The 20818-nt window shown below is 41.0% G+C and overlaps 1 protein-coding gene across 5 annotated transcripts in view; it reads right to left on the bottom strand.

Annotated features, from left to right (window-relative positions):
- The window catches only part of LOC122875734 (spermatid perinuclear RNA-binding protein-like), an 82204-nt gene that overhangs the window by 45424 nt on the left and 15962 nt on the right, over positions 1-20818 (bottom strand). For 4 of the 5 annotated variants that reach the window (XM_044195190.1, XM_044195189.1, XM_044195193.1 and 1 more), the window contains 2 exons: positions 5914-6030; positions 1082-1311 (listed from right to left, as the gene is read on the bottom strand). In XM_044195190.1, the coding sequence (XP_044051125.1) occupies positions 1082-1311; positions 5914-5916 (233 nt within the window). In that variant the 5' untranslated portion in view covers positions 5917-6030. Of the gene's footprint in view, positions 1-1081; positions 1312-5913; positions 6031-20818 lie in introns of those variants that run through there. The other variant, XM_044195194.1, reaches the window with a different exon arrangement.

Below are 20818 nucleotides of genomic sequence, written 5' to 3'. Positions count from 1 at the left end.
CCCACTAACTCAAACTGCTGAAGCATGGTATTAGCTTCAGCTGAACTTTAAAAATGTATTTTTACACAGAAGGATTGTGGATATTGTCCATTATTTCTTACGCTGTAGAGATCAAGTCCCAGCCAGTATAACCTGCACTCTGTAGTGATCTAACACAGCAAAGGTTACCATCATATCCTTGTTGTCCATCCATCTGCTATTGTAGTAGCATATAGTTCCACCTTAAAGGGTCAGTTCATCCAAATTACTAAGAAGATATGTTCTTGTTTACCTGTAGTAGTATCGAGCCATGCAGGTAGTTTCGGTTTCATTGGCCTGAGTTTTTAGATATCACTCTCTGAGTTTTCTGCCTCCACTCTAATACAGTGGAATTTCACTTGTGGTGCTCCAACTACAGTATTACTGTCCGTGTTACAGTGATGTAAAGTGATGTAAAGTGACTAAGTACATTTCTCCAAGTATTATACTTAAGTACAATTTTTAGGTACTTGTAATATAAGTACAATAAGTATTTCCATTTTAATGCTACTTTAAACTTATACTCCACTACATTTCAGAAGTAAATATTGTACTTTTTACTGCACTACATTTGACAGCTACAGTTACTCGAAACTTTGTAGATTTAGATTTGACATTCAAAACATACGATATAAATTATGATGATGACCTGTTATAGATTAACATGCTCATCTTTATATGAACTAGATAAAATTAGCTCCCACTTGACCAGCTGCAACTGTAAAATGTTGCCTACATGTTAATACATCAATAATAATGATCAAATAATATATTACTGCACAATGAGTACTTTTACTTTAGAATATTTTACTGGTAATACTTCTGGACTTTTAGTATTTTGACATTTTGCCTTCAGTGGATTAGCCAGAGTAACGAAGAGCCTGTTCCTGGAAAGCCAAGTTGCTGTTGAAATAAATGTCAGTGCATGCAATATTTACTATAATCAAAGCAGGGATGTTCTCAGGACAGAACAGTATGACCGATAGTTGGGTCAGTGCTTTTAATCATCACAGTACAAACATTTAAACAACCCTAAAATAACAGCACATGAAGCGGGACGTACTTCGTCTCAGCAGCGTCTTTCTCCACTGTGTTGTCCCCAGCCTCGTTACTGGTGGAGGTCTTCCCTGAGGATTTGTTGAGGCCATCCATCCAATCAGAGACTTTCTTGAGGGCTCCCTCCACAGTGGACACCAGCGTCTGGACGGCCTCCAGCTCCTCCGGTGCCGGATAGATGCTGGCGTGCTTGGCCATGACATGGCGGTCGTCGTTTGCAAATGATCGGAACGACCTCTGGGTTCAGACGATGGGAAACAGAGACATTATCATTTTTATTTTAGGCACATTTTCATTCCTGCTGATGCTCATATACAGTATGAATCACCCAGAGTGAGCAGGTGGAGGTTCAGAGTGAAGCTCAAGGACATTCAGAGAGGAAACATGTCCACTAATGGACCTAAATGGGCTTCTGCAGGAGTCAAACCTGTGGCCTTTACAACTCGTGACCTTTGAAATGGTCTATTTGCCTCATCATTATCATTAATCATCTTAAATGTCATCCAGGGGAATGTTGTTGGTTGTTAAACCGTCAGTGAGCACATACTGACTTAACAAGTGAAAAGAGTCTGATGCCTTCTTATATTAAAGTACAGGAAATCCTAGTTTCAAATCTTACGACTAACTTATCTGCTTCACCGGGATCAGATTACATTGAGAGTGGTGTTTTCTTTGCAACACAAGCAAACAACCCAACAACTGTCATCAGATTTCTTGATTTAAGTAAAGACTGAAAGTAGCACCTGACTAGCAGAGTTAGGAGAAGCGTGCCAGTCATAACGTTAAAACTCCTAAGATCTAAGGTCTAAGACTAAAAGCATTATTGCACTGAAACTTGCAAGTCTGTGAGAAGTTAAATGTAGACTCCTAAGTCTCTAAGAACTGCTCTCAGTCAGTCATGTGCTGCAGGTAATATGCCTTATCTCATTAGTGTTTTACAAAAATTCAACAATAAGAAGCTTTTAAAAATTATCGGCTCAACCTTGAGGGTATATTGATGGCAGTGCAGTTAGTAGAGATGCAATCTGCTCACCAAGCATCACTACAGTAATACTGGAAATCAAGGCTTTCATATCTCACAACTTTGCCAATGAAAAATTAAATTATGCAGCGCTGATGAACTTGAAATATCACCAGTCTTCATTACATTTCCATAAGGCTTTATAAATGCATAACTAAAGCCGATTTCATGGCCATCGCCAAACTTCCACAAACTTTAGCGTACTTATCTGGCTGTTTTTATGGTTCCAAACAACGGAAATCTTAATGCTACAGCATATAATATTTAATTTCAATAGTGATCTTCTGTATTAAATAGTTGAGCCCAGCTAATTAATACCAAATTTTAAACTAACATCAACTCAGTGCAGACCGTATTGGGTAAAATGTGTTAAACTATCATGATAAAACATGATTATCAAACTAAGTTCAGCCTCCTGTTTAACCACACTTCGACATAACCACAGTCACTCTCTTTTTTTAAACTCCCCCACAGCTGAGCAGCACAGTTACATTCACTTTGCTGTACGTAGCATCACAACATCAATGAATCAACACATCACAATATCGCCAATACTGTGATATGACACATTTTTTTATCCTATTAAGATTTATACCGGTATTATCATCACTGATATGATACGGCAGACCCTTAGTGGGGAGCCTTCCCAGAAGAGAGATTACTGCTATCATATATGGGTGTAATGTTTAGCTGTCCAAATACTTTTGGCCATATAGGGTAAGTGCCAATTTTCTCCACATGCTTGATATCCAATTTTGAAAAGAAATGTCACATATATTCATATTCATGCTGCTTTTTTAACTTTAATCTGCCACAAACCAGCTCAGATGGGTGCCATGTTTTAAAGGTCATCAATACTGAACAAACGGAAAGCTGGTTTTATGTTTAAAAGAAGGATTATCATCATCCTCGTTCATCATCAAACACCATCATCAAAGCAGTGCTCGCTCAGGGGAATCACAGAGAAACGAATCAGAATGTGTTGACTGTTAACTTGCTGGAGGAAGGAGACGAAATCTAGAGCAAAATAGATTTCTGGAACGTGAACACGCCGTTTTTAATTCAACACCTGGTGTTGTTTTCCTCAACTTCCTCCTCAGACATTCTGCTGCAAACGCATGAGCTTGTTTTCGGTGTCAGAAACGCTCATCAGAGTCTGCACGATGACAGCAACACCTGAAGCGACCTGTGCTGCTGCCAATCTCTGCGTGGCCTAGATACAGCCGCCGTTACTTAACATTAACATTTATGACATGTACTTAGGGATAGAGCACATCTCTCTGAGGGGAGAGGGGGGAAAAAAACGGCTGATGTGCAAAAGTAGCTTGGTTTCTCGTTTTTACAAGCCTGAGTGCGTCCGTCCGCGGGCCGAGCATCACGCCAGGCTTTCAGTCCAAGGTCAAACCGCTATCTCTCTCAATCATTCTTCCCTCTTCCAACTCTGATCCTCTCTTTTTCCCTTTTTCCTGTCCTCCCTCTCTCCCCGCCTGCAGCGCGTAAGCACACCCTCATTACAGTGAGTTATTTATGACGGTGCTTTAATAATTCATGGCCACATGTCTCGGGGGCTTGTGCTGGAGTTGCGAGGGTCATTCATCAGGACCTAGCTAATCTCTCGCTCAACTGCCGGGGGCATTGCAGGCTGTGTAGCGGCAAGTGTGGGCAGCGGCAACAACCATAACACACAAACATTAACGAGATCTAAATCAAAGATTAAGACTTTCACAGCCTCAACGCTGATTCTGGGTCCCGGCATCAGGCCCGCTCCTTTTATTTGTTACCTACAAGACAGCTGGGAGTTCAGGCTCACACCGCAATTAGAAGAGCATGACATTCACTGCTTTAATTAATTGCATTGCAGGTTTGTCGGTTGATGCCATTTACTTAAATCTGACACACAAATCAGTAATGAATCCTTTAACGCTTTCTGTTCTCTGTAAAATCACTCAGGAGGATGACGTCTGACACTTCCATGTGTTCATGGTGTGAAACCAGTTTGGTTTACTGAATATGAAGGGTACTGAGCATCTGTGAAGGCAACAGATAACCAGCACATAAAGAGATTATACAGAGATTTTTTTCTTCACATATATTTGTAAAACATATTGATCTCTATCTGCTTTTGAATAACATATATAGAAAAAAGGATGCCACTTGATCAGATTCCCAAATCGTCACCTGCAATACCAAAAAAGGGTAAAAAGCTTTTTCTATCAAAAACAAATTGCTCCAAATACTTCACATTGAGGTAAATAATCACTGGTGTTGTTATGACTGATGTGTTTTGCCGATACTTTAATAATAACATCAGAAGATCATTCAAAAGCTCTCAACCTTTACTAAGTATTCAACATTTTCTCCAAATGTGTTCAGAAAGCTTAAATTAAATTTTGGCAGCATCTCTGGAGGACGTAAACATGGGACATGGAGTAGATAAAAGCAGGAGGACTACGGGAGACAACGCTGACAAAAACTAAAAACATACATCTTTGTTTATATCATTTTATAAGCTTTACAACATTTTCATTTTTGCCCTGGTTTTCACCCAAGAGATGTCCCTACTGCTGAAGAAGGACTTTTCGATTGGGTAGAACGACTTTTTTCACTTATTTAATGTCAAACACAAGGTTTGCAAGAATCGTCCACGACCACCATTTTAATACTGACAACATCCAACTAATCTGACTAATCTTGGTCAAAACTTCAGCAACAATGGCCGCTCCGACACGGTCAACGAGAAAAAACCATTAGGTTTCCTCTGGTGGTTTAATGTCTGATGGGTCTCTGGATTTGTCCCTTTCGCACCAAAAGATTCACCAAAAGTTTTTGCGAGCATGTTTGTGTTTGCTCTCTCATCATTCCTGAAAATCCACAAAGATCAGAAGCAGAGTTAAGATTTCTGGCATTTCAGCTTGTGGCCCTCATCAAGGTCATCATACAACACATTCATAATGTGTTACCAGCGGTTTTATGATTACCTCGATGAAAACAAATTAAAAAAATAATTGAATTTAGTATTTATAAAAGTCACAATGCTGATATCATGAAAACTACAGTGCAGTATTCACACAGACGACATCTAGGATTCATCAAATTTACAGACAAGTTTGAGACTAAATGACGTAGGCCGTGTTGTTGTAGGCATCAGTTTTTTTGTTTTTTTAAATCAATCTAGGTTGGAATATTTTCAGACCTTGCAGTCTGTCAATTCATTCATCAAAACTTACTTACTCAAATTCTCGGGGCAGTGTCCGTGTTGTAGTGTACTACAAATGCTTGTGAATGGGGCGTAGTACTCATCAGTACCTGACAGTGGTGAGAAACCGACATTAAATGTTTCAACAGTGTTTCAGCTTGTTATTCTGCTGAAACAGTCGAATATGCCTACAATTATAAACAAACTCTTAAGCTGCCAGTACACTCCAAACTAAATCAATTCAGGGTGGGTACACGAACAAAAGTGAAGGTTTCGGGACCAAAAAGAAACCATCGATACGGTTTGTGTAGCCTGATCGGCCAAAACAACAACCAGGAATAATACATCACCAGCAAATGATCAATTATTTTATGTCACTTGTCTTGGAAAAAACAAATTTAATTCCAGCTATATCTTTACCTCTTCCTAGGAAGTTACTAGCTGTGTCTGCTTCCACTCACAACGTAGTTTATCTGATGTGAACACAGATGAACGATCAGAGTATACAGAGGTATGTACAACAGCCGTTTGAGAACAGACCAAATATGACTCAGTTTGGAATCTATTAATAACTAAAACGCACCCAGTATAAACAAACAGCAGACGTGCACTTGAGGCTTACCATGTCCAGGCAGTGGGGGGTCGTGGGAGGGGTCTAGGTGAGGACCAGGGTCCCGTCACTCGGCCTCTTCATGCAGTCAAACGTCTCTCGGCTGTTGGCCTCTCGGTCAGAGTCTCACTGTAGGAAGGAAAAAAAACGAATGAGGAGAAAACTGGTTTTAACCTTGTTTTTCTCTATTACACATAAACAATCAGAGGACAGAGGACCTCGTTTTGGTGACGTGAAGTTCAGTCGCCTACGCCAACTCCACACAGGCTAAAGGCTTACTGCATGAACAGAGATATTCTGTGTTGACATTTTAGTAGCCTTTCTAAAAAGGCCTCAGCTTTTTAAACTAGATGGCCTCCATCCCTCACATCAACTGATATCGAACTGACTGCGCACTCTTGTAAAGCTCAAACCTCCTGACCTGTAATGAGTCCACCTGGCCGTACCTCTCTGGGCTCATACAGTATTCCTGTTAGGATCATGCCTAGATATAAAACCCACTACCCTATGCACTCTGTGTCTTCAACTGCTAGGTCAGATAATTGAATTAGTCTGCTCTAGTAAGTCCAGTTCAGCTAAGCCTTCCAACTTCCAGTTGTCTTTGCTCTTCTAAACTCTGTCTGTGTCTAATAAATCGTTCATTCTCAAGGATCTAATTACATCCCATAACCTCGACATCCTATTTCTTACCGAGACCTGGCTCAGAGTTATCATTTTCTGAATACACCTGAGTTAACAGGCCATCTCACTTGTATTCGACTCAGTCTTGTTTCGTTTAACAGTTTTGAAATCTTAGCTTTTAAAATTGTGTGCGATAACCCGATTTGCTGTGTAATAATTTATCGATCCCCAAATTCAAATATGGGTTTTCTCAATAAATTTCTCTGATTTACTGTCCGCTCTTGTGCTTAAATTTGATAGGGCCATTAGAATTGGTCACTTGAACATTCATATTGATAACCCTTCAAACTCATTTTCTACACATTTTATAAACATCTCTAAATCTTAAAATCTTGAGCAGCACGTCTCTGGCCCGACACATAACACCCTTGACTTTTTACTCTACACATGTCATTTCATCTCTGACCATAAGATGCACCCTTACTACCCACTACATTAACCCGGAAACGTATAATCCACTCTTGCAGGCACGTTTTCCAGCTACTTCTCCTCACGTTTCTAATCTTAACGACCAAGTTTGTTGGTTTAATGATTTGTGTACATCTGCCTTTGACTCTTCCGCTCCATTCACCTCCAGGGCTGTCCCAGTTATTAATACAACCCCTTAGATCAATGATCAGTTCACAATAAACTACAAGATTTTGTTGATTACATACAAGTCTCTGCATGGCCTCGCCCCCTGTTACATTTCTGATCTCCTGGTTCCTCATTCCACTTCTCGACCACTCAGATCCTCAAATCTCGGCCTTTTATCCATCCATTGCTCCGACCTCAAAACAAAAGATGTTAGCTGTTTTAGCCCCGGCCCTCTGGAATCATCTTCCATCAGATTGGCTGAATCTTTGGACTGCTTTAAGCGGCTTCTAAAAATCATCTCTATAGGCAAGCCCTTTACAGATCTCCATCACTGCCTTATGTTTTGGTTTGTTTCAGTTTGGTTTTGTAATGTAATATATCTTTATTTATCTATTTGTTTATATTTGTGTGTGTGTGTGTGTGTGTGTGTGAAGCACTTTGTAACTGTGTGTTTTAAAAAGTGTTATACAAATAAAGCTTTACTTACAAGTTTATACATTTGTTGCCTTGGTGTTATAGCTTTAACCTTTGTATTTGTACTATTTGTTGCTTATAATGTGGGTGATCGAGGATTTAAAGCTTATTCTAAGCTGCTCTGAATAAGCATCAGCTAAATGCTTAAAATGTGGGGCTGCGTTATCAAGGCTAAAATGATAATCCCAAACATCAGATTTCCAGCCATTGTGCTTCACATTTCACAACTATTAATCACAAACACTGACATCTTTTCTCAACATCTGCAAAACTACAGTGGATGTACAACACAAGAGATGAAAAACTGAAAAAGCTTTCAGAAACTTTATATATTGGCTCAGACAGGCTTCATCAGAGAGAAGCTGCATAAGGTTTTCTTTCGCACACTCATAACACTGTCGGACTCACGATGGACAGTTTAAAAAGGATCAAAATCGATGCAGCAGAACCAGAGATAGCGTCTTGTTTATTCCACACATTCTTCCTCGTCAAAACCTGGCGCCTACATTACCCACAATGCCTCTCGAGAGCTGACAGTTCTGTGGGAGATTTGGGAGTGTTATGCTAGTAGCGGCTAATGTAGCCTGGAGCCTCGACCCTCGATCAGAGATGAGCAGCAGGCTGCAGAGGTCTGCTGAGCTCGCTGCTTTCTAACTCCACACCAACTGATTTTTTCCATTTTCAAACCTGTAGTCTTCATCCCCGACCGACGCCGACTCAAGTGACATCACTTGAGGACATCAGACTTCACACAGCTCCCTCTGGAACCAACTTTAACACATGCAGTAGTACTCCCAACACCTGTCAACATTATCTTCATTATTGCTTTCGCATTTTCATTTCAGTTTGTTCACCCAACAAACATAATCCTGATAATGTGAGCAAATTTAGATTTGGACCGAACTGTTTCTCACGTCTGGCCACGGTTTTTTTTTTTGTCATTTACAGCACAAACTATCATCTGACCTGTCCTGTAAAGGCGTCCAATGAAAACTTTGGATTTATTTTAATGAATAAACTTTCCTCTTGCTTCTGGCATTAAAGTGGATCAGTAATGTGTCATATCACAGTGTAACTAGATGACTGCTAATGTTCTTCTCTGATGGGTTTTACTGAACAGATGCTTCATGTTTAATATGGGACATTTCAAAAACTTGCTTCTTATCCTGATTAAAAATAAACCAGCCAACCATGTCTTTTTTCTTTTTTTTTTTACAAACCACTTTGATTTTGATGCTGCTGTGAAATTGTTTTAATGTTATCTGGCCACAGACACACACTAACAAATTAATTAAATTATGCGGAATATATTCTCACTTTTAAATGCGTTGGATGACGCTGCTTTGCTTTGCCCACACGGCCAAATGCTAATGAGACGTGCGCCTGAGCCTGTGGTGTAACCGTGTGGTGGTGGAGAGAGAGAGCGAGCGGTGCTGTTGTATAACATCTCGGGGGAATCGGTGGGGTCGAGCTGAGCGTCAATTAGATTCTCCGTCACCTTGACTTTGTTTTCAATGACAGAGCAGGGCAGGCTGATGGTGTTCACTGCTACAGCTTTGCCTGTATTTGCTGCAAGTATAATCTGTTCTGTTTGCAGAACAGATTATGGTGGTGCACGTTTTAACCACCTAGCAAAATAAACAAGCAGAGAGCAACTGTTTGAAGAGAAATATCAAGAAAAGGATGTTGATCAGTGTGGCACGCTGGGCCAGCTGCTGAGATTTCTGCCTTTCAAAGCCCCACGCTCCCTGTTTTGGAAAAGAAACCTCCCCAAACAGGAGAACTTCAAAGCATTTAAAACTGCTCAATAATGGAGGACGTTACTACGTGAGAGAGACCAGGAACGCAACACATGAATGCTAACAAGTCTTATTCAGAGCCGAGTTTCTGCCACAGTATTCGGTTTGACGATGCATCACCTCTTCGTGCCACATCTCTGCAGCACCTCTGCTCTGATCTGCTTCACACGTCTCTGATGAGAAACTGTGACTTAATTGACTGTCGATGACAGGCTGCAGAGGAGGACGGAGGAGAGAGGAAGGTGATGTGGTTACAACTACAACTTTACTCGTACGCCAACGTAAGTGACAAGTTTGGATACGAAATAATTCAGAATTCAGACTTTGCAGTCATTGCTACAAGATTCTTTATCGATAAATCCAGCGATTACTGTGGTAGTATCTCGTTTTTACATGCGCACATACACTGTGACGTATGTGAAGGATTTTACTTTTTAACCGCTTTTGCCAAGAAAGATGTCCAGGAGATCCTGTAGAACATGTTACAAGATGAAAATACAGTCACTGAAATGCCACTCAAGTAACGCTATTCATAAAAAAAAACCCGTAAGCTTTTCATTGAAATTTAGTCGGGCTAGTTACTGCAGGTGTTGTCACCTGTAAATCAACAAACCTGCACTGTCTGGGCTGTGCTGATATATTAGCAATTAAAAAAATCCATAATCCTGTCCTCCATGAAATCATTTTCACACTAAATAATTAATCTTAAATCCTCTTTTGCGTGGGACACCGACAAAAGGCCGACCAGGGACCAGCGTGCCCACACAGGGCCAGCGGGGAGCCGCAGATTTCTTGCTAGCCAGAAAAGTTTCCAGACACTCCAACTGAACAACTTCACGGATTTCAGACTTTATTTAATTATATATAAAAAATACAATACAAGAAATCCTTGTAGTTGGCTGTTTTTTGACTTAATAATAATAATAAGCTTGCAAGTAGGCTAATGGTAGCTCAGATTTAATTACTCAGCACTTTCAGAATCAGACAAAATCTTTACATTGTCATAAATTTTTTCATACTAGTGTTTTGAGGCTACCTTCATCTGTCGAAGGGTGCGACCATGATCAACTCCAGACACCTCTGCTTTCACTGCCACAGCAGTAATGGCGCCGTCACTGAAAAGCATAGAGACCGTCCGCCCAATAAGAACGACAGCATCAGTTGTTTCAGCCCAAAAACGACGTGTTATCGCTCAGTGCCAAAGCCCTCTGGTGGCTGGAGAGCACAGGAGGAAGTCAGGTGACGTTGTTGAGTTGGTCGGGTGAATGGATGAGTCAACAAAACATCAGACATTAACACGGGAGATTTCTGTTGGCTTTATTTTTAAGCATGAACGTGATCGATGACAACGCTCCCCCAACCTTAAAGTACTTTTTCTAACTCGAACTATGATCTTTACCTAAACCTAACGGTCCTAAAACTGACCAAGCCTTAGCCACAGAGTTGTCACATCATAAAACTGATTTATTTTCCATTTGTAACGTATTGAAAGGCACAGACAAATTATGTTGTCCTTATGTGTCGTTCTAGAGGACAAACAACATATTGAAAGCCCAACATGTAAAATCAGCCAGCAGACTGGTCTACAACCAAATCTGTCGGAACGCTCTTCAATATTCTCAATTTCTATTTTAAGGGGAGAAAATACACATTGATTTTTGGATCACAGATGCCTTTTTCACTGTGCAAGCCCTGGCTGAAGCGTCTGTGCTTCCCTGTGCTTAAAACAAACTTCAATAGTTGAATTAAAAGAACATTCTGATACATTCAGGTGTGCAGACTCTTTTTGAACTCGCTGGATTTCGACACATCCCAGCTCTCTCCGTTTGTTCTGGGGGTTTTTTTTGTCTATCAAATCTTTATGACAAGATATGTAAGTTGCCAAACTCGCATTGGGATCTAAAATCTAACAGTCCAAAAACTCAGCCGCCACGTGCAAACAAACAAGACGTGACAGAACAGGAGAAAGTTATACAGGAAGACTGACACGATTACAGCCGGAGGAGACAGCTGTGCAGACATAGAGGGGCGGGATTTCAGCCAAAATGCCGTAAAAAAACAGTAAATACTGAAACACAACATGACAACACGACCTACAGTACTACCCATGGCTGTATATACCTGCATACAGTGCTCAGATTTAAGAAATTCCCCATGTGGGCTCATTTTCTAATAACCTTTTATCTCCCTGAAGAGGGGAGGTGATTAAATGAAGATAATTAAGAATACAGCAATGACTTTTTAAGGACGTTGCCGGGGCTGCAGTACAGGCAGATGGTGAGCTCAGCATGTGACAAAAAGACAATGCTGATTAAAAAAAAAAAAAAAACAGGCCAGAGAGTGAGAACACTAAGCAAGGATGGTTTTTTTTCCCCCTCTTAATAAAAATAGACTTTCTACACAACTCTCGAGTCGTACTGACATGCTTTACATAAACAAAAGCCAATACAGTGAACGACACAGGCTAAACACTGGGTGCTTTAAACGCACCTACTCCCTATAAGTCAAGTTTATTTGCCTTTACTCACAGTTCGTCTCAAAAGGGCTTCACAACAGCCACATTATGAGACAATAAATGAAAACGACACACTCCAACTTCAGATCTTCAGATGAGAACAAAAACCCTCCGAGAGCTTCTCATTTTATTAATATCATATCATTAAACTCCAGTCAAAGACAAATGTTTGCAACAATTAAGCTACGAGAGCAGAATTAGGCTCGCTACAGTTTAGTGACGTGTTATTGTAGTGCTTTGTTGTGCATGGAGAACAAATAACCTTGGTTGGTTATGAGGGCTGGTTATTTATGACCGAAGAGGCCCAGAGCCGGCCACCAGCTCCGCTACAGATAACGGTTCACTTCCCTGTCAAGCAAGGCACTAAGAGGGGGTGGGAAAGGGTCAATTCCAGGACCCCTATGCCCCCTAATTACATAGTTAGTCGAACTGGGTATCGTTCGAAGATGTTTGATACTGTTGCCAGTACAGCAATGATTTCCTAATCCTGATCTGAGTCTTTTAATATTGAGTATTATTAGATTGTGTTAAATTTTTCCCAATATAATACAGCTGCACAGAGCATACGTACAGTAAGTCAAGCTAAGATAACATAACCAGCATTACAGATTTCCTTTGATGGTTTCATATAATATTTTATAGTGTCCAACTGCATTTTGTGGAAAGGGAATTTTGTTTTCTTTTTTATTATTATTTTGGTCATTTTTTGCCTTTATTAGATAGCGACAGTGGAGAGGTTTGGTGCATGATAGGTGGGGGCTTTTACACATCTGTTCACGGGGGCTCAAATAATGCCGCCGTCCATCCCTTTATATGGCGCTTCTTCCTGCTGCTGTTCTTTGGTTGTACCGCCACCCACTGGACTGGAGTGTTGTTGTATAGTCGCGCACAAAAATGACGTGTAAAATACGCCAGCGGACTAATTTGCCTAATCTTGTCGGGTCTTTAGACCGCGGTGGAAACGCAGACAACAATGGGCTGAAGGAACTTTTTAGTTCTTGAAAAGAAGTTCCTGGGGACAAAAGTTCCTGGTACTTTTGGTGGAAAAGCAGCTAATGTCTTATAATCTGCCCGTAGCCCAAATGATAGCAAATAATGAGGTGAATTAAATGACTTAAGCTCAAGCAACATTAGAACATACAGATTCTGTACAGTCTTTTCAATATTCAAGTTCAACTTCTCCAAATATTTGAGTTTGCGTTGTGTTGAATGTGGCCTAATACTGTAAGGAACCAAATACCTGCAGGAGAAGTGAGGAGGAGCAGTAAACCTGCTGTCAGACAGAAGGCTGGAGGTCGGCAGCACACAGGCAGGATGAAGACAATGAGCAACAGAGAGTCTACTCAGGTATGAATGATGCTTTCAGACCAACAAACAAAAAGAAAATCACAGTTTTTTAGTTACGCAACAAACAGCTATTATATATTTTTCAAATCTGACTGAAATTCAAGTGTAAAAAATCTCTCAGGCAGCCGTGAAGGTGGTGTGCAGCAAGGCACTAGGGTTATTAGTTCCATTCCCAATGTGTAGAGTAAGGCTGTAACACTGCCATAGTCAGAGGTCAGACTGCAGCCTTGCTAAAAATGCAACCACTCATGCTGCTGTAATGCACTCTGGACAAAAACATCCACCAAATGGCTGCGCTCTGCCACTCCAACCCATCACATCCCCAGGTATTCTCGCCGTAATGTCTCCTCCAGCCTCTCCTGTCCCCGGCCTCCATTTTGAGGAAGGTTCGATGAACCCGCGGAGGGTATTATTCTAGGGCTGTGTTTATTTAGGTCGTTTTCACTGCGGGGAACTTTTATGAGCAGGCTTTTATGTTCACACAAGACTTCAAATAATGCCCTGTGCAATCCTGCGAGCTTGCACCAGGTGGAATGGGAAGTAAAAAAAAAAAAAAAAAAAAAGCATTTGATCAAAGCTTTTGTGTCTGATCACAACAAAAGGCAATACAGACTCTCTCATAATAATCCAAGTGCTGGCGATCACACATTTTCCAACACTTGGGAGTTTTGCTCCAAAATGATGTGTCCAAACTAAAGTACTCCAACTGCTCAAAACCACAAAAACTAATGAAAAGCAAATTCATAATAAATTGGTAAGATTATATAGAATCAAAACTTGTAAATAGCACAGTAGGTAAGTGGAGATCCTCTCTGACAGATAATGCAGAATGACCTTCAGGTAATGAGATCTTCTTTCCCTAAAATGGACACACATTTGTGTTTGTGTGTCCAAAGACCTAATTTATTTGCAGTTTGATGCTGTCTCGCCTTACAAATTAAGGCTCTGTGTGATGATGTGTGGAAATACATCAACAGCAGGGAACATATTTCATTGTGTGTGCAGATCTCAGTAAATTAGATTCAGGATGTGTGTCACACTTATGCAGAGCCAGATTATTATGTATGGTGTTCAGTGTAGATGGGGTATCATGTGAGGGTGTGATTACACTTAAAATAGATTTTCTTTTGGTCTGAACCATAGTTCAAAAGTTTTGTTTGCAACCTTTCTGTAATCCTCTGATTTGGTTCACACTACCCAAATACATACCACTATTACTTTACATTCATTCGATTCATTCGATTTTCTCCATAAATGAGCAGTTTGGGGTTCAGAGTCTTGCGGTGAGAAAAAGTATTTATTTCGACCAAACAAAGTTTTATTTAGTTTCTGTCCAGTTTGAATTAAATGTGTTTTAAGATGATCAAAGGTAAAATTATTGTTTTTTTAATCAATGGAGTCTGGTGGTGAGCGAGAACGATATAACGGTTGTTTCTGGTTAAATAAAAATGATCTTACTCTTTAACAAAAAGGTATATCTCCGTACGGATCCTTTTCATAATATTGTCAGACACAATCGGAGCCTGTCAGTGGCAAAAACAAGCACTTTTAGTGGACGTATGTTGACGGGCGCATTTGTCCCCAAGGATTACGTTGCCGCCCGTCTCGTGGCTGCCTTTTCGCATCTAACTTGGTGAATTAAGGGTTATTTTCGACCAAACCAGAGTTGGTGATTGTTGGACCAGTGGAAAGACTGAATAACTTCGACTTCTAACACACAGGCCATATGTGTGGGTGCTCACACCAGCACTGCAGAACAGTGAGCGGATCATAATGTGTTTCAGTGCAGGTACTGTAACCCTGAACATTATGACTCCTCGCAGCAGAGAACATATTTCATTGGCTGCACAAATTCTCTGTGATCTCCTTGCAGAGCCGGAGATGTCTGACGCTGCTGCAGAGCCAATAAAACTGAATACAAACGTTATATAAGTGAGCCACAGCTGGCAGGAAACAACACACACACACCTCAGACAGGACGGGCCGAAATTTACCTTTCTGAGACTAGAATGTGAAAAAAGGGAACTTAATCTTGTATTACATATTTCAGCGACTATCTAAAAATGAGTACAGAAGCTTAAATTCTTACATTATTAGCATGTCAAGCAGCATTTAAAATAAGGGTCAAGGGTCAGAGCCACGTCAACCACACAACCAACAGCAGAAAAAGAAGTGTTGAAGGAAACAACAGCCAGAAAAAGGGGAGACACTGTTTAGAGCAGCTAAAATTCTGAATATGTGACAGGAAGATGTGAGCCTATATGCTCTATATGGTTGAGGTAAGTGAAAATAACGTGTGAAAAATCACCATAATAAGTTTGGATGTTAATTAACACCCGAATGTCTCTCTAAAGTCTCTTAGACCGCTGACAGAGCAGACGTAACGCTCTTCGTTATCCTGCACCTCAGGATCTGCAGATTTTCTACACATTTGTTTTAAGACGAGATCAGACCAGGGTCTCTGGAAAAGTGATAATTGGAGACGGCTCTAACATCAGGCGCCATCGTGGTTTAAGCAGGCGAAGCAAAGCAGCAAGGTTGACAGTCCTGACGCCTGCTTTAACAATCCAACGCGCAGAATTTAAAAACTATCAGGCGCCCCGGTAACTCACCTGGTAGTCCTCACCACAGCGGCCCAGGTTCGATTCCTTTGCTGCATGTCATCCCCACCCCCCACCCCACCTTTCCAGCTGCCACTATCAAAGGCAAAAATGCCTAAGAAAATAATCACACAAAAAAATAATAATACAGATTTAAAACACGATTAAGCCTTTGAAACATAGGCTGTTCACTCCCTCTATTTACGAGACATAGATTGTTATTTTCAGAATAATTTAGGCTAGGCTGTTTTTATGGAAAAGTGGAAAAGTTATAGAGACGTTTTATGCAATTACACATTGTTAGATTTTGCGAAATGTCTGTATATGAAAGAGGAGAACGTCACGTTTTTCTTATCCTCAATTCCAATTGGGTTGAATGTTTTGAGTTTTGGTACTACAGTTCCCATCATTCTTTGGGTGATGCAAACATGACATGTAATGTTGCCATGGAGTCAGTGACATCTCGTTCACACACACAGAATCAAAAGTAGCAGGCTGTCTGTCTCTTGCCTTTCACGAGTCTGTAGCTCTGGAGTATGTTTAAGGGTTCAGTAGGTCTTACAACCACGTCTAAGGACAAAGGTGTTTCCACTTGTTCTGAAAGGCCTTCATCAGAAGAACGTACAAAACATGTCAGACGTAGCATATTATACAAACTGTACCTACATTTTGAAAAGCATGTTTCAGCCTTCAGTCCTGTTATTTTCTTCAGTTGTTTAAATCTGCACCATTAAAGTCACGCTGCATTAGCTACTAGCAGTTTCTGTTGCACTGTAACCATGGATACACAGACAACAACTGAAGAAAAAGTCAGATTATAATGATTATGAGGCAAGATTAGGGGTGGGCGGTATACCGGTTTAGGTCACCGCCACCGGTGTCACGTTCTGCCACGACATGGATTTTGCAATACAGTCATTACCGTGATAAATGTTTTCGCATATTAAAACTAATGTGCTTCACTGTGGATGCAAAAACATGCAGGTAGAGGGCTGCGCACGTACTCATAGAACTGGAGTTACATCCAGTAACTGCTATTTTCCTCGCTAACGCCGACTCCGGTAACATGAAGATGTGGAAGGTAACGTCACGAGCGAAGCATGCAAATTTCTCTGTTGTTGGCTGCAAAAAACCGACACAAAAGTCTCCATCTACTCCCACCATCCGAGGTAGTGAAGACCCAGTGGATTAACTTTATTTTTGATGGAAATGTCCCCACATCAACTGGAAAACTCTTATGTATATGTGTGCGCTAAGTTAACCATTTCACTTCGGACTGCTTTCTCAACGAGGGCCAGTACGAAGCGAGATTTGCTTCAAAACTGAAGCTCACGAAGGATCGATACCAACTTCAAACTTGGAAGCTGTAAGTTTTGCCATTTTTATGTCGCTTCACTGTTTATTTTGCAGCTTAGCCTGTTGAACTTGGTGTTAGCTTGTTGCGGGGCTAATGTGGCTAGCGTCCTTTGTACTCCCACAGGCTGGAATGATGTTGGACTAATGTTGTAATATTGAGGGACTGTCAAGAGAAATTGTGTGAATGTTACGCCGCGTTTGAAGCCAATTAAATAACCAGAGTAGGAGGTTGGATGTGGGAAAACTGTTTTTTCACGTTGCTTTTTGTGGAACTTCATGCTGCACTGCTAACGTTAAACGCTCAACTGGCTTTGTTGTTACACGAAAGCCCCCTCTGCTCTCGCCGGCGTTATGAACCAACTGGTTTTCAAACTAACTGGTTCCCATACGCGTCCCCATGTGTTCACATAACAGCAGATTACATTTCTTTTTTTGGTAAGTGGCTGTGACGTACTGCTCACTTATACAATCATATTCGCGGCAGTAGATACGAGTTGCGACTTGAAGATCGCCAGTAATATGTTTTGCGAATGTGTGACGAATCTGGTGACAGAGGCAGACCGCAAGTGCTGCTGTATGTAAATATACTTGATAGACCCGTGGTACACTGACTATTGTACTTATATACTTTGGGTTTTCTGCCAAATAAATGCTGTTCAGATGCCTAATCCTACCACTCTGAGAATGAATCACAATACATTTAATAATTAATGTATTAATTTAATAACTACTTTATGGCGCAGGCTACTTCTCCCAAAACACATATAGGCCTATAGGCCTTTTCATTTCTATTTGGAGCCAATAAACACATCCGTTTTCCTAAGATATTTTCCCTTACATTGCCAATAGAGCGAAAAGAGTTAGAATCATGTTTTGAGTGGAGTATCCCTTTTATTTTTGTAGTACTGTGATATAATACCGTCACCGTAACACCCCCTACACAATTTTAGGTCAAATCGCCCACCCCTAGGCAAGATCTGAAGTCTGAGTCTTTTTATATGAATTTTAAGTGGATTTATTCTTCATAGTTCTTCTTCAACAGAGATACTGGTGTCACTTAAAAGAGTTGTACTGATTGCAGCACTAGGTGTGTAATGTCTGTGTGTTCTGATTTGACAGAAGTAGGAAGCTAAATATGGGGTGCAATTTTTGATGCAAAATGCGTCAATCAGGCACAGAGGGTTTAAAACAGGAAACAGAACTGAATAATTTGAATCTTTCCTGTTTAAAAGAGTACAAAAACCTCCATACGATAGATAAGAGGAACAGACAAACTGCCAAAGCTGAACATAACGCTTTTGGCCGGTGACTCGTGGCACGTTTCCACCCGGTGAGCGGGCCATGCCAGACCTCTCTACAGACTGGTTAACTTCTGCTCATTACAACAGCTTCACCAGCAGCCTGAGCCAGCTATCTGCATGCTCACCTGCAGTCAGGGCTCTCTGGAGGAAGCTGCAGTGGAGGTAAAAGGTTGGGCGGGCCCTGAAGCAGCTCAGCTGGGTGAAGCCCACACAGAGGGCTCAGGATACACAGCTGCTTTGTTATGAAACAGCAGCTTCAGTGTTTTTTATTTTTTCAGAGGAGGATTAGGCCTTCATTAATGCATTAACGGATCAGTGCTGCACTGTGGGCCTGAAAACACCCAAGTAAGCACAACACTCATCCCTGTCTGCTACTAAAAGCAGCAGCAGTGTGTGTGTGTGTGCGTCAAAGTGAGGACTGACATTGTGTTTTAGCTGGTTGTGTTTGTGTATCTGGCATGTCTCACGTTGAGGGGACACAGTTTGTTGTTGATCCAAAAATAGATCTTCAGCTAGGAAATAAAACATTTCATCTGGTGGCTTCAGCTCAGAATGTAGAATCTGTAGGTTTGTAGTCGTGCTAAATGACAGCTGTTTCTCAGATGAGCCAATCAGAGTTTTCCCAGGAACGGGGATGTCATCTTCCTGTGCCAGAGCCAGAAACGATGGTGCCAGAAAAACAGCCACAAAATGGCAGCTAGCATGGATGAGATTGACACAGCTGTACAGATTGGTGTACGTCGGGTCGACTTACAGAAATAATATTTCAATCTGCATATTTATTCCATTGACATGAAAAACTGCTCCTAGCTGCCACTGCGGCAGCTTCGGTGTTGACTGTCACTGGCTACTAAGTGCTTAGGGTAAAATAACAACCCCTGCTAGTACTGATCCAGGACTGTATGCTGTGTATCCCAGTCCTGTACGGTTATCTCCCAGAACTTGGCTAGCTCCGCACCAGAGCTAAAAAGGAGAGTGAATATTGGACTTACATTCATCAGGACACAAACATGACTTTGAATGGTCATGTTGCTCTGTGTATGCTGGATGTGTGAATACGCAACTGTTTGCTAACACATTTGCCAAATGAACTTTATGTTTAACGCTTGCTGTGCTGCCCCAAAATGGCCACAAAATATCACTTATTGCAGGTTTGAAGGTCTCTTCCATTAATGTCAATACAAACCATATTAAGTATATTAAGTTGGTGCAGGATTTCTTCCTCACCCCCCAAATAAAGCGTTCAGATTTAAAGTTGCTAATAAGACTTCCAACCATCCAGTTAGTTATTTTGAACATTCCTCCCCTAACAAACTTTATGAGCGGATCAGTGACTGAAGTTCTGGCATACGGCCATGCAGGACGGTGGTAAGTCGTTGAATGAAGTACGTGAATGAATGAATCGTAGAAAAGGTTTCAGTCGTAGTCATCTGGACACTGTTTTCAGAATCAAGACGTTTCGGCTCCCATCCGGAAGTCATTCTCAATTGTGAAAAAATTGGAAGGGAACTGGAAATTTAAAATGGTGGTCTGAACACTTCAAATGAAGACAGCGAGGTGAGGATTCTTAGTAGAGAGAAGAGTTGGTTTGAACGGGGTGTCAAGGAAGCCATTTTTGTGAAGAAAGAGAACCCCTCTTTGAACAGAAATGGTGGTCTGAGATTTAATCTGCCCAAAGTCTATCAGAGTGTATTATCACCTTGGTCACGCCTATCACATGCTAATCAGGCACTTAACAGTGATGAAGTAGATGCAGCCAGAAAACAATAGGCCTGATTACTGATTACTGGGCCATCTTGAAACCATTAGGTCAGTTTCAGGTGAAACTAGCTAATAACAGATACTCAGGTAGACTCCTTCCTGAGGGCGGGGCTTATGTAACTCAGATTAGCTTAAATTTCCAGTTCCCGTCCAATTTTTTCACAATTGAGAATGACTTCCGGATGGGAGCCGAAACGTCTTGATTCTGAAAACAGTGTCCAGATGACTATGACTGAAACCTTTTCTACGATAGAACACTCCTGGACGAATGAGGGACTACACCGTCTTATTGTGAATGAATGAAGTCAAACAAAATGCCAACTCAGTGTGTTTATCAGTGTTTCAATCGCTGTCTCCAGTGCTGCATGACAGACCTGAACACACGTTCTGCAGTGAGGTTAAATGGTGAATTAGTCAAATCAGCCAGAGAATAAAGGAGAAATACCAAAACTTTTCCAAACAATTTGAAAAGTTTCTCTGCAGAAGAAATATAAGAAAACTGAGTCA

This window comes from Siniperca chuatsi, linkage group LG5, assembly GCF_020085105.1.
Source record: "Siniperca chuatsi isolate FFG_IHB_CAS linkage group LG5, ASM2008510v1, whole genome shotgun sequence".
Classification (NCBI taxonomy): Eukaryota; Metazoa; Chordata; class Actinopteri; order Centrarchiformes; family Sinipercidae; genus Siniperca; species Siniperca chuatsi.
The sequence above is the reverse complement of the archived record's forward strand: the minus strand, read 5'-3'. Positions and strand labels throughout refer to the sequence as shown.